The 14868-nt window shown below is 32.4% G+C and overlaps 1 protein-coding gene across 2 annotated transcripts in view; it reads right to left on the bottom strand.

Moving 5' to 3' along the window:
- Positions 1 to 14868, bottom strand: part of Tomosyn (syntaxin-binding protein tomosyn) — a 117534-nt gene that overhangs the window by 5774 nt on the left and 96892 nt on the right. Inside the window, exons 15-23 of one of the 2 annotated variants that reach the window (XM_089592524.1) lie at positions 7146 to 7271; positions 6874 to 6993; positions 6662 to 6787; positions 6234 to 6449; positions 5302 to 5410; positions 3450 to 3533; positions 2578 to 2673; positions 1913 to 2037; positions 832 to 938 (exon numbers count right to left, since the gene is read on the bottom strand). In XM_089592524.1, the coding sequence (XP_089448650.1) occupies positions 832 to 938; positions 1913 to 2037; positions 2578 to 2673; positions 3450 to 3533; positions 5302 to 5410; positions 6234 to 6449; positions 6662 to 6787; positions 6874 to 6993; positions 7146 to 7271 (1109 nt within the window). The remainder of the gene's footprint in view (positions 1 to 831; positions 939 to 1912; positions 2038 to 2577; positions 2674 to 3449; positions 3534 to 5301; positions 5411 to 6233; positions 6450 to 6661; positions 6788 to 6873; positions 6994 to 7145; positions 7272 to 14868) is intronic. The other variant, XM_089592530.1, reaches the window with a different exon arrangement.

The raw sequence follows: 14868 nt of genomic DNA, 5'->3' as shown, positions 1-14868 counted from the left end.
ACAAATAAGATTAATTTTTTTTGACCATGTAAAAAACTTACATTTATACTGTTAAATAAAAATGTTTTTCATTCCAGTTTTTTCGTATTTTTGCACATTAGAATTACATATATTTTATTAAAAATTGTTTATAAAGTTTTTTACTAATTAAAAAAAAACTTATTATGCTATCTAAAAAAATATTGAATGCACACTTATAAAATTTTAACTGTTCGTTAATAAAACTAGAAATCGTTTATAAATAAAATTATCGTTCATAAAAAAAAAATTAAAACAAATAATAATTTTTTAATGAAAAGTTGTAACATTTTCAAGTTTAATTAAGGATTTATTTTAAAAATTTAAAGTATATTACCATTAAAACTACATTAAAAAACTATTTAATTAAAAATAATTCATGAACAATTAATGGCTTAATTTAATCAGCTTGAATATAAAAACGTTAAAGATTTACAGAGTTAGATAACCTTTATTTCTAGGAATATTGAAAAAATCACTTTGTTGTTTTAAAATTCATCAATAATATTTGAAATATTTTACAAACTATTTACTCTAAAATTAAGTCGATGTTAGATTAGTAGCTTCATGTTGTTTACTGTAAATATCGTCGTTCTAGTATTTCTTAAAAAAAAAAAAAAAAAAAAAAAAAATTATTAAAAGAAATGAAAAACACAAAAAGGTCACAAACAAAAATAATAGAAGTAATAAAAAAAACTTAAATATATCTCGAAATTTAGGTACTACATCGTTGTTAAAGAGAAACAGGAGCGTAAGTTTATGTGTGCATGAACTTTGTCAGATAAATAAACTGTAAAGTATGCAAAAACTCACGTCGCCAGTGGCGGACGATACTCGTTCCCTGAGTGCCTCGGTGCCAGCGTTGGGACCTGGTATGCGGTTGGCCAAAGTACGGGATGCTTTACCACTTGCCTCACCAACTGCAAAAGGCGACGTACAAAGTGTTATTGTCTTTTCTTGCATCTTTCTCAAACCACCTTTATAAAATATTTATATTTTTATCTTTTTCTTCTTTCCTAGTACTAACACCGATTGACGACTCTTTTGAAAGCGACATTTTTTTTTCTTTGCTGACAGTTCGCGTGACATCCGCTGTACGGAATAAACTTACGACTTTCATGCGGGAATTCTCAACTCATTTCATTGTGGTGAACTTTGCTCGCTACAATCGACTTTTCTTTGCTGTGGGCACGTATAGGGATTGTGAGGAGACAATTTGCTTGTGGAGTGATCGCGTGTGACTCTGTATAGCACGAGTCTGGCCGGCGGCGATGTCCAATGTTTCATGTTTTATTAATCTCCTTTTTCGTACTTTGCGTTTAACGAGAGTAATATATTCCAGTTTAATCGTATTCGCAGTGCAGTTTATGCTTATTTTTTGTCTTATACATTCACACGAAATCAATTTTTTTTTTAAATTCTTTAATTTTCATACTACAGATCTTCGGCATCTCCAATCTCAAAAAATTCCTCGACATCTCCAATTAACCTTATTTTTGTTATTAAAAAAGATTTCCTATTATATTTTTGTTCTAGTGAAACAATTTGATTGAAACTATTTATTAAGTAGGAGAGATGTCAATAAAATTAAATACTGCAAAGATTTTTCCATATTTAATATTAAACCAATGCATAATTAAGAAAAAAAGTATAAGCGTATTTAAAGACATTTATTGATTATAAAATCCATGGTTCTGATTCAAAACCTATAATTGAGACAAATAAATGTTATAAAATGTGGTGGAGTCAGATTTAGTTACTTTGAATCTAAAAATAATACGATGATTGTAACCTACTGAAAGAATAAAAGGGGATACAGGAAAAAAACCAAGTGAGTTAATTATGGGTTCATCATACACATATATGTAAGTAAAAAGTAAGATTATGTAATTACAGAGTTCCTCGCGATCGACGCTCCGGGCTCCACCTCCAAACAATCCCTTGAAGAAGCTTTCCTTTGGCGGCTCTGGCATATCCCGAATGATAAATATGTCACCGATCATTTCGACCATTTCCAGGCTGTAAGAAGAGAACAGTTGAAGAGAACACTAATTTAATGATTGTAAAAGGACACAAAGTTATTTTACTTTCTGGTGTACAATGGAATTCTAATTTAGTGTCTGTATATTGATCATTTATAAAAATTACCAAAACAACGTTAATATAATTGACAACTGTATTTGTTTATAAAGATACAACTATCATAATCCATGTGTATTAGACGCTTGTTAGACCATGAATTTTATTTTTTGATATGGAAAACTTTTATTAAAGTAAAAACAAAAACAATATTATGAACATTACGTAGTACCAAAAAAAGTGTGGTTTAAAATTGATTTACCCAGCCTGTTATACTAAAAACTTTAAATTGATGGGAAGCTTAGAACTCAATTATAAATGTGTTTAATGTATTTTACGTAAGTACAGTGAAAACTCCACCATATGATCGCTGTGACACATATACTGACTGATTCCTAAGGTCCCACAAAAAGCCCCTTAAAACTAGATAAGCATCGGAAGGAGATTTAGGTAAAAAAAAAGAAAAATAATACAACTTACCAAAACTCACTGGAAACCGTAAACTTTTGAATTTCCGTCGGTGAGGCTAAGTAGAGTCCATGACCTTTGTTGGTAAAGCACAGAGTTCTCGAGATTCTGCAGTGATACAAGATAATCAGCAAATCGTGAAAGCCTGGGATGACTACGTCAGGAGAGTGAGATAATATTTTGGAGAAGAAAGAGGAGGAGGAGGAGAAAGGAACTAATATACGTACTCTACATACATAATTCGTGTCTTACGGCTACTTTGGCTTTGATACGCTTGTACGTCAGTACATGAGTGAGCACATAGTATATATTACTTGAAATGCATAGAGCAAAAACTCCATCAACTACTACTGCTACACAAAAAGTTAGAAAAAGGAAGAAAATAAGAAGAAGAAGAAGGAAAGAAAATACATATTACTTATCTATAGAAGAAAAACAAAATCAAAGAAGAGTGACAGAAGTGTTAAAAGTTAATAGCTACTTGTGCTACACACAGCATACGCTACTTAATAAGATGACATTCGGAAGTAAGAAAATGAAATTTTTACTATAATTGAGACTAATGTAATAAGAGAAAAGAAAGGTAGAAAGAGATGTAAAAAAACAAACGAAAAATAAAATGAAAACTAATTTATACGAGGGGTGAATGTAAGCGAGGTGACATGGTTTACTCCAATGACATTATTAGACATATTAGCTTAGCTACAGTGGTAGGTTTGACTCGTTGAACAACAAAAGGTATAGATTACAGTAGTGTGTACATAATTCATATATATATATATATATAGATGAATGTGATATGATGTAATTCTTCTTATAGGATTATTGTAATTAGTATTATTATTATTGGATGATAATGAAAGGTTTTTTAGTAAACGACTTACTGATCGGTTTCGCCATTAACAAAGAGTTGATGACCCCATATGGACAACATGGGATCTACTAAGCCGGGTTTAGTAGTCTGAAAACTATTAGAGATTACAGATACAGGATATGACAATGAATGGATAATCAGACAGCTCACACGCGTGGAATCATCAGCTATTTATCTCTAATTTATTTTTTTTCCCTCTTTATTATTGTTTGACTTTTGAGTTTTCTCTTTGCTTTGTCTTTTGCCTGCGAGGTGTTTTTGTTGTTGTTGATGTTGTTCTTGTTGTTGGCACTCGGACATCACCGCCGGCCCGAAAGAAATTTGGCAAATTGTTCTTGCTCAGTGAGTGAAAATAATTTTCAACAAGATTTAGAAAATTTTAATAGGACGGATACAATATTTTCCTTATTCATCCCATCCTTCCTTTACTGTTCTCGTGAGAAAGATATTTGGTGACGGTGGAATCGATGAAGTATGTTTTGTTTTACACTCTGATTATTTGGTGTGAGAAATAAGATCACTAATTGACCTACTCTCAAAGTTTTTCAAAAAATGTTTTTCATAAATATTGATTTTCTACTAAATTCTTTGTTTCTCAAAAATAAATTTGCTTCCTTATCTAAAAACATTGAATTCAAGAAATAATAATAATCACGCGTAACAATATACAGTATAGAGAGTATTCCAAAGAGTATAATTCAGTGTATATTACATGTTATTGCAAAGCCTTGAAAAATCTTTTAAAAAGTACCATATTTTAAGGCATAAATGCTAAACTCAATCTATGATAAAATAACAATTGATTCAACAATTTTTTTTTTATTTTGAAATTTCTTTCCCGTACACTTAATTGCTTGAGAGTTATTATTTTGCAAAGTAATTGAGAGGTACACTAACACGTACTCATTTCAGTCACACCAAACAATAAACTAGTGTTTTTTTTTTTTTTTCATGTAAAAATTTTTTTTAATTGTGAAACTAATGACACGTTTTTTAATTGGATTTATTCATAACTTTTGTTTTATAATGAGACAGTATTCAGTATGAAAGTCCATTAAGAATACAATCCCATGAAAGAAAAAAGTCTGTGCCAAAAGTATGTGCTATAGAAAACATCTACATCGATCATGCCTCGAGCCTTTCTCTATGAATATAATGAGTCCAGTAACAATATATATGTAACGTGTGTCATCGAAAGAAGAAATGTAATAGAGACAATTTCCAGAACATGCTGAAATAATTGTTTTATTTATTGGTAATCACGAATATTTTAGGGAATTATTCCGTATGATTCTATAAAACGAAAAATACACACGTTGAAGAAATCATATGAACGCTATGAAATTTTATTAAAAATTAAAAATGTATGTCGTGGAACAGAAAAAAATTTTTTAATTTTTTTATTATGTGCTAAGACTAAATAAAAAAACGGTTTTTCTAAACATGTTTCAGTCCAATAAGAAAAACAAGAAAAATCAAAACTAACATTCACCTGCGCAGACTCGGAATTTAATAAGAAGCATCATATAATATGTAAAATAGCTGCATACATATAGAATGATAATCACTTATGATTGTAGTTAAAATTATAAAAAATACACATTTACGTATAATATGTATGTCATGAGAAATACGGCGAGATAAAAGCTTTTTTTTATGTTATGATCAAGTTAATAATATGTAATTAAAATTAATTTAGATCAGTTTAAAGCAAATTATGAACTGCGATAAGAATTGTGCGCCATCAGATATGCAAGGCACTTGTGCGTACGTCAGAATATAGTGGTCAGTAGATTATTTTAAACATTGAAGTAGTAAACAATTGGCAGCCGTTTTTTCAAGTAAAAATCCATTGTTCTTACCTTAATTCAGAAACAGGTAAAAAATCAACGTCAATTAATGGCTTCAGGCTTGGCAAACTGTACGTATATATGTGACCATTCGAGACGTAGCAGACTAGGCATACACTATCTGCAAGCCAAAACAGGTAATGGTGCTTTTAGTTCTTTGCTTTTGTAACGACAATGTTAAATTAATACAAATTAATCATTTTGGTTCTCATTGTTAATTGCAATCAACATCACGCAGTAATTAAGTGTCGTACTGAACCACGCAAAACAAATGAAATGACTTTGCAAATTGCAAAATAATAAAACTGTAAACAAAATGACTACACATGTGTAAACTTTAGCTCATGTTTTCATGAAATTTCAATCACCGTCAATCATTGTTGCAGACCCGACTTTTTACAAAAAATACAACCTTTTTTCTTATTTTCTTATACTTTGTAAAAGTTACTTCTTTGTTTTTCACTATTTTCATGATTTCGTTCATCAGTTGCTTACCTCAGTATGACACTCAACCTCTACGTAGTGCTAATTGCGATAACAATGTGAATATCTAAGCTTTGATTGCATACTAAAACGAAGACGCAACTATGGCAAAAAAAACTTGAAGAACGTTCAACTGACTGGAACTAAAATATTTCCAAAAAATTCAATGTAATTGATAGATGCTTAAGTTTTCCATTAACTCTGTTCGAAAATGACAAATTCTTACATTCGTTATAGTATACGAATATTTTCAAATCAGTGTCGTACATTTATTTTGCTGGCAAATACTTTTTAGAACTGCTCTTTTACATCTTCATTTAGTTTTTGGATTTTACAACCCTTGTGTCACGTGCAATCAGCAAATTTACGTGATATATAAGTCATTTTTGCGAAAGAATTATTTTATCACAACCAAAAAAATTAATTCATTTTAGGAAGGAAAAATAAATGAATAGAGTTACCTTTCATAGATGTTATTTCGGCCTTAATGACGATTTGAGGCTCGACTGTTGTTAACTGCTGCTTATAGACGCAGTTCTGCGAGGGAAGAGCAACGACTCTGGCTTGCTTGTCAGATGTCAGCACGACAAATTGCCTGTCCTCGTGGCCATCCACTGTCGAACCTTGAGAATTGATCGAGGGGGACATCCGCGTACTCGAAAATTTCCCTTGGTTCTCTGCAATTCGAGCTTTTCTTTATTCACAATTGGGCTCAGCATAACCCGAGAGCTTTTTTATAATTTATTTTGTTTACGTGCTTTCCTAGTTAAGAGACAACCGAGGCTATCAAGTAAAATTATCTGTTTACAAACTATTGTTTCACATTGATAAAAGATTTTGTATAACGTTTCAGCTTAATCATAAATAAAAAGTAAGTAAAAAGACGCACTGTGACGATCCTTGCCATCTCCACTCTCATCCTTCCAGGACTCGTAGGAATAAGGAATTAAAGCTCCGTTACAATCCAAAAAGGACATCGTTAAAATACATCCTTTCAACTTAAACGTAGTACCATCTGCACTCGCAATAAACATTGGTATTTTAACGCACAATTGGTATTTAATTCAAGTAGTGGTATAATTGATTCGAGAAATAACTCACTACAACTAGAGATAATCACAGGCTGTGTGTGTCTGTCACCAGAGGCAGGCGTGTTAAACACAATAGTTTGTACGGAACCTGAAGCCGTGCCAATCCACAAAGTCGGTAAGGCATTGGAATCTGTACAAAAGATTTTGCGTAAGCTGTTAATCGAACATGCGAACTAAGATATTTTGAGTATAGGAAACACTTTGAATGGCATATTTCAATTGAGTATTTTTCATGTGAATGCAAAATTATGATCAAGAGAAAAAAAAAACTTGGTCACTCACCGCTCTTTTTCGTGTAGGAATCGGCGAAAGTAAGGCAGCTGATGGTTTCAGTGGCAATGTTTTCCAGCGAGGACATACTCGAACTACGAGATCGTTGGAATGAACTGTCGAGTTTGTCTGCACGGCCAGCATTTCGGAAAGAGCAAAACACAATCGATTAATTTTTTTAATGTTAAATCAGCTTCACCATATATTTCCGGGCTTGCTGAGAATCATTCTACTGAAGCATGCACCAAGATAGAATTCATAGATACAAACAGGAAGATGAGGCAAATTTTACAAGCTCACATTTAGCTAGAGCGGAAAAATGATACTTAATTTTTGTTTCAGTATTATTACACTGATGCTAATTTTACTGTATAAGCCGTTGTTAAAAGACCACAAAATTTAAATGCTTCAATGGTTCGGAAATTTAACAATTATCTTGGATGCATTTATATACTCATTGGGTTGTAAAATAATCAATGGCCACCAGTGTTTGCGAGCGTGTTAGCAACACGGAAAGCAATCTCTATAACATCTCGATACCGGTTACCTTGAGTTAGCTGATTCTGCTGTACGTACACTTCTTCATTTGCTTAATTTTTTCGAATTTAGCTTGTTATACTTAGGACCGATTTTTTTTTATTAAGGGGGAGATGGCATTTTACCGCGTTAAAAAGTAAAAAAAAAAAAAGCTTTTTAATGTTACGACTTCTGCAAAATATTTTTCAAATAAATTTTTTGAAACTAAATGGCATTTGCACCACCTTCCTTTTGAATTTTCTGATGATAAGTATATAAGTAAGTAAATAAAGTAAACAAGTTTCTTCAAAGAAACGTCTAAAGTAGCAACAATAATAATCGATGTATATATATAGATAAAGAAAGTGATGTATAAAGGTTTACTTGAAGTACTGACAGTGCAGTAATAATACTAATAATACACAATTACAAATTCAGCAACAACAACAATAATAATAATAGTAACGTAATACACATGTTTCAACATTATTCTATTAATGTTTGTCACCCATTTAATTTTACAACACGTAATTCGTTCATTTGATATTAAAAAAAATAAATAAATAAAACTTATCAAACAGTACCTCTAACAGCAACGGATGCTCCAACAAACGCACATTAATTTAAACTGTTTTAACAAGTCTCTAGATCCCATACGGTTTTCACCCAATCCACGGACAATCTTTCTAACTGCCAATCAGGGAATGCAGTATACTGTATATACATGCTATACTATATATGTCCTATATGAATTTGCCACGATTAATCGTACCAGTGGCGAAAATCGTACCACGTTCGAATTATTGCTCAGGTTCACGAAACAGGCCGCGCCCACCATAATCGAGTTTTCAAAATCGATAGAGAGCGTCATAGCTTTTAATTGACCTTTACTTTCTTTATTTGCACATTTCATGGACGCTTCATTTCCGAAGATGCGAGTTTAAATTCGTCCTTACTTTGAGTAATTGCCAGCCATCGGATCCCGAAAGTTTATGTCGTTTAATCAAGAGATTCAACGTACCACTCCACCAAAGTGGATACACGCAATATAATGTGGTAGACGCGTTTCAGCCACGGTAGCATTGATAACCGGAATAAGTGTGCGTTATAAACACTTGACTGCGTTGATTTGATGTTGGTGCTTTGCTACATTGGTCGTAATAAACATTCGCGAAGCGTTTTCATAGTGTACATGGTACCTACGATAAACGCACGCACACAAAAGGAAAAAAGAAAAAAAAAATTTCGTCACTCAAGCTACAAAAATACGCATCGCAACGATAATGTGCTAAAATTTATCATTGACACAAATCAGCTAATCAAGTGCAGGTGCAGGTATCAGTATACGTATGTACAGAGCACGAAGCAAAGCTTTCGGCGTGATTGCTCACGCAGGTCGGTAAGCCTTGCTATTTCTATGGGTGTACAAAATCCCTGGATCATAATATGTACTGTAAAACTCAAGCATTCTCTACTCCAACGTATATACACAATTATTATTTACTTTCGGATCATTGAATTTGTTACTACGTGCCTACAGTAGCTTCTAAGGTATCCTGCCTTGCACGACTTAACTTCCCCCATGTTAAACCTCCCAATAAATAACAGGGTAGTAAAGGTTTAATGTTTTAATTTAGTTTAGACACACTTATTGATACTATTGTCATAAAACATCATAGCTTTGTGCGGAACAACTTTAGAACTTTCATGAAAATTTACACAAAGTTACGTATGCACACGTTTGTCTCATTAACATGTACGATAACGATGGTAATGTTGAATGCCAGACATGCGTGGGCATACGTAGTAGCAGTGAACTCGTATAGACAAAAAAAAATAAACATAGCAATTCATCTGAGAGACAGTGTAAGCAGAGGTAAAAAGTTGCTAAAACAGACACAAACAATGAAACGTACCCCATTGATAGTGCGAAACTATTGTATACATACGAGAAAAAGAGAGAGAGAGAGAGAGATTTAGAGAATGGAGGGGGCCTCCCGAAACAGTACAGACAAACAGATGCAGAGAGCGCGGGAGGCTCGCCGAGAACAGAACAGAGTGCACTTTTGTTCCACTGGCCAGAATAGTTTAGAAAAGCTAGTTGATGCTCATCTCAGACAAATAAAAAATAAATAAAAAAAAACAAACAAACAAACGAACATAGGATTCTTAACAATGTGATTCACGTGATTTAACTTTGCTTGTTCAATCAAAAATGATCGCACAGTTGGAATATCGAGTGGAACAGTAACATTGGTGATGTGTGCGTGTGAGAAACACACTGTATGTTTTATGTAACGTTATAGTACTAATACAGGTGAGAAGAAATGCGAAAGAGACCACGGCACAAGTCACAAAAGGCAGTAGATGGAACGGAAGAATAGAGAAGAAAAGAGAGTAATTTATGTGACACAGAAAGAGATTAGAGGGAAGAGAGTGAGTACGCGCGTGAGCCGGGAGATGTGGTAGGCCATGAGTTGCTGCTGTTGTTGTCGTTGTTGTTGTTCATTATTCGCTTTATTTCCGTTGAACTTCCAACAATGACGTAAACCAGACAGTATTTTTTTTTTATATTATTGTCATCACGTTTGTCACTTCTTTTGTCATCTTCATTGATGAATGTGTCCACATTTCTTCTTATCTTACGCATTATATAAATGACTTTGTGTGACTCAACTTGAAATTCAGACACTGTTCAAATTTATTCCTCAAATTCTTGGTTTTTTATAAAATAGTTTATTAACTATAAGACATGACTATCCATTTATTAAGATCAAATTTAATCATGACGTACCTACTTAGTATAAAACCATAGTTTAGTTTTTTTCGTGAGTTGTCTTACTGTAATGATTTTGTAAAATTATGATCATGTTTAGTGATCTTTATTTTTTTACTCCATTATTTTTTACTATTGACCCGTCATAACTTTTTTTTAATTTCTAAGGAAATTTAGATAGATCTAAATAAAATATAAATGAATTACAACAAAAATATATGTCAACTTACAAGAAAAAATTTCATGTAGAAAAAAAACACCTATAATTTAATTTCATATCCTGTTAATAAATAAATATTATCGTCATCTACAAAACCCGCTCAAGTATAAAAAGGATTTATTTTTTTATCAAAAATTTTATGTGGATTTGTTAAAAAAGCTTCGAGCAGCTATAATCATTATAGTAATAATACTTGCCTTGTCATAAGGTCTTTGTCAAAATTTTCAATATAAAAAAATTTTTTTTCCATTGATTTTTTGTTATAACAATATAATTTTTGATCCACCATTAAGGGAACACCATAATAGTATTTTTATTATATCTTTTATGTATAAATAAGTAGTATTCTTTTATTACAAAATATTTACTTTTAACTTTTACTACTACAAGTATCACAAAAAATATTAGATCACCTTAAACTCGTTAGATTTTTTATTTATATTTCCTCAATAATAAAACCAGAAATGTAGAGTTATATGAATAGACAAATTGAGTCACTCACTATCAAATTACAATAAAAATTATTTGTATGTATATTTTATTTTATAAGTTATGTTGAATATCAAAGCACTTAATTTAATTGTGAAAAAGAGAAATAGTGTCGTGATAAGGTGCTTGGTATGCAACAAAGTATTATTAGTAACTATATCGCTTGATGACATAATAGATATTATACTTGTGATGTATATACATAATGTAATATAAAACTATCGTGATTTATAAAGAATCAATAATGAGCTGATTGTTTGAGAAATAACATGTTGTACATAAAAAAAAATCATTCTGAATTGGTACTGAGAACAAAAATCATTTTTAATAATAATCAAAAGTTGTAAGAAAGTAAAAAATTTGCTGTAGTAAACAATCTGAATTATAATGATTCGAAAAGTGACTTATTTTTCTAATGAACTCAAATTAAAGTTTCAACCATAAAATTTACGTGTTTTATTGTAATCAAATATACTCTATTTTTACTATAAAATCCATGGATTTTTAAAATTAATTTGCTTATGTCAAACATATTTTTTTTTTTTTTTTTTTTTTTAATATATATTCATAGCATGTTAAGAAATAAAAGATTCGTTTTTAAATTGTGTAAATAAATTAGGAACCTAAGTTTAACTCACATGCCACATAATTAATGACTTTTTCCGTATTCATGCTCCTACATAATAACAATTTTCAAGTCAAAAATAACTATTCATTTGAAAACTGTTGCATTAGCGATACTTTGGACATTGAATTGAACAATAACTCAATCGAGCATTAAAAGTAGACTTTGACATGAACTTTATAAAAAAGATATTTCGTTGATGATTAAGAAAGTACAGAATCAACTTCTCAATGACAAATATCAAAGTCAACTTTTATAAAACTAAATTCATGTTGAACTTTGCATTCAAAGAAATTGCAAACTCATGAATCATCGAAATTCAAATTTTCTAATTTTTGTTAACATCATTCTTTGTCAATTAACGTGAGGTGTAGGTGTTTACATACAGTGTATACAAGTTGCAGTTTTGTTCAGTGATTGTTAGAATATTAGGGCTTATAAATATACAATATCGCGAAGGTGTAGTACATAGCATTAAAAAAAGATTAACAAGATACTGAAGAAAGAATTATAATCATACATATTAATTATTATAATCATTACTTTTATCATATCACGATAATTATCAGTACAACTAAATAATCATTTAAAAAAATAGTAGTAGTAGTAGTAACAATATATAGACAAAAGTCTCGATCATAGCAGTTACTATTTAAACGATAAATTACAAGTCGTAGTGGCAGTAGAGTATAAGTATATAAAAAATAAATAAATGGAGTAATAATAACATAAATAATAGTGGTAACAACACGATATATATATTATGAAGGCAAAAGAGTTGGCACAGAAGGTAGTGGTATAGTGATTAAATTAGCAGTAGTAATAAGGTAATAGTATTAAAAGTTAATGAACAAATGCAGATATAATTGTTGCTTGTAATTGATGAAATACTACCGAAGCTGCTATACTGTCTGGTGTTGGTGAGGATATACGGGGAAGAAGTCAAAGAAGCCTGGGAGGAGGTGGTGGCCGAGTAGCCGCGAATGTCAACACTGCGCTGAGTATGGAATGGAGCGTGGAAGCTTGACGCAAAGCCACCCCCGGAGGAGGTAGAGGCCGTCGAAGCCTCGGCGTGGCTGGCCTCGTAGTGGCTGACCGAGGTGCTCAGACACTTTTGCAACTTTCGTATACCTTGGGCTCGGCAGCCGCCACCCGAGCGCCCAGGACTGACCGCCTCGGATCTGCGGAACAACGAGCTCGCTGACTGGCCGAGGCTACTGCTGCTGTTCTTTTCTCCTCCCGATGATGATGGTCCTGCCAATCCGGCATCTTCGATGATCTCGTCCCCAGTGGCATTACCTGACTCGCACACCGCGCTACTATCGACCTCTGCACCTCCTCCTCCTCCTCCTGATCCTGATCCTCCGATAGTCGGTGAGACGCACGTCCCGTTCATCTACAAACCAGCCAAATCACACATTCCCATCCATTTAGCTCCAAGTGTAACCCATTAACCCTTTTCCATTATCACCAACGAGCTTATCTTTTTTCGCCAAACTTTGTGCATTAGGGAACACCGAGTGGTATGTTGGTGCTTGTAATGCAATCGGCTCTGAACATTCATCAATTGTGAGGGGTAGGGGGATTTAACTCATTGTTTTCTACTCGTTTGCTTCCTTATGTATGAGTGTATATACGGGCAAGAGCGCCCTCGCTCTCTTTTCTTCCTCGACGCCATATTCTACTTTATTCGCGCACCTCCGTGCACATAGACACACCGATGCTTTCGGATGGTTGCGGTGTACTCGACTATTTTGGGGCTTTATCACTGGCTTGTTTTAAACAGACTAACACACAAAGTGATCAAGTGTCTAATGGTAAACGGTGTGGTTGCTGTGGTAGTTCGGATATGGCACGGTGTAGTGTTTATTCGTACAGGATTGATGTACTTCTTCAGGAATTCGTGAAAAAACGGAAAAACATTGATAGTTGTAGATGATCGTATAAAAGTGTTTTTACAGGATATTTTTTCAGTCAATTGATCTAGAGGAACAATCAAATGAGTTGGTCAGTCCGTTGCGATAAGCATAGTGCAATAACGTTTAGTGTGAAATTCTTGGATTGCTATCGATGCTTTGACACATCATGAATTACACACTTCTGTTCTTATCAGTGATTTAAAAAAATCTCAACCAGTGATATACTACCATACAACTCTTGTTAAGTTTTTCAATCACCGTAAGGAGTTAAACATCCTTTGTCTTGGAATCCTTGTTTAGCATTTATTATTCATTGACACGATGAAACGCTATTTTTTCCATAGCCACAATGGTTTGATACGCTGTAGAAAAAATTATTACTATAACATTATTATATTGCGTACGAAGTGTGAAAACGTTTAAAGTGAGTGTTGAATTCATTTCTTTTAAACATATTCGCAATGAATATACACAACTATTTCCATCGTCTTAAAAGTTACAACATTATTGAAAAGGTATCCGCTACAGGTTGTGTGGCTTAAGTACTATAATATTTATGCGAGTAAGACTTTTATAGCTCGACTTAAAACTATATCTTATTCGTTTTGTTTTATAAACTTTCATTTTATAGAGAATGAATTTTTTTATGAACAATGATGAGTACAATAAATTTTTTTTTCACATGAAAATTTTTTCATTTGTTCTTAAACACAATTCCTCATAAATGATTACACATAAATGTATACAATTTTTCGCATTAAAAAACATTTTTATAGTATAAAATATTACTAAGAGTAATCGCAATTATGCAAACCAATTTTCCAACTTTGATTTTTTTGTACAGTACACAAAATGAACTTACAGAATCCTAAAATATAGAAAATAGTACGAACTTAATAATAACGGAGGTGGTGTAAACATTTTCAAACTACAAGTATTATAAGACTTCTGTCGTATTTGTAAGTATATTGTTCACTTCAAAAAAAGTGACTAGTACATGGGTATAGGAGTTTACATATTTCGGCATGGAGGGAGAATCAAAATGGTCCCCTAAGATTTCCCTTGCTTATTTACCTGAAATAAATCTTCAAAACAACAGGGAGAAGCTGCAACAGAGATCCGAAACCTCTAATAATAGAATAGAAATAAAAGTGCCATGTATAAGGGTTTGCGAGATAAAAACCACCAAA

This window comes from Copidosoma floridanum, unplaced genomic scaffold (genome assembly GCF_036245765.1).
Source record: "Copidosoma floridanum isolate Cflo_tuat_1 unplaced genomic scaffold, Cflo_Japanese_pri ptg000001l, whole genome shotgun sequence".
Taxonomy (NCBI): Eukaryota; Metazoa; Arthropoda; class Insecta; order Hymenoptera; family Encyrtidae; genus Copidosoma; species Copidosoma floridanum.
The sequence above is the reverse complement of the archived record's forward strand: the minus strand, read 5'-3'. Positions and strand labels throughout refer to the sequence as shown.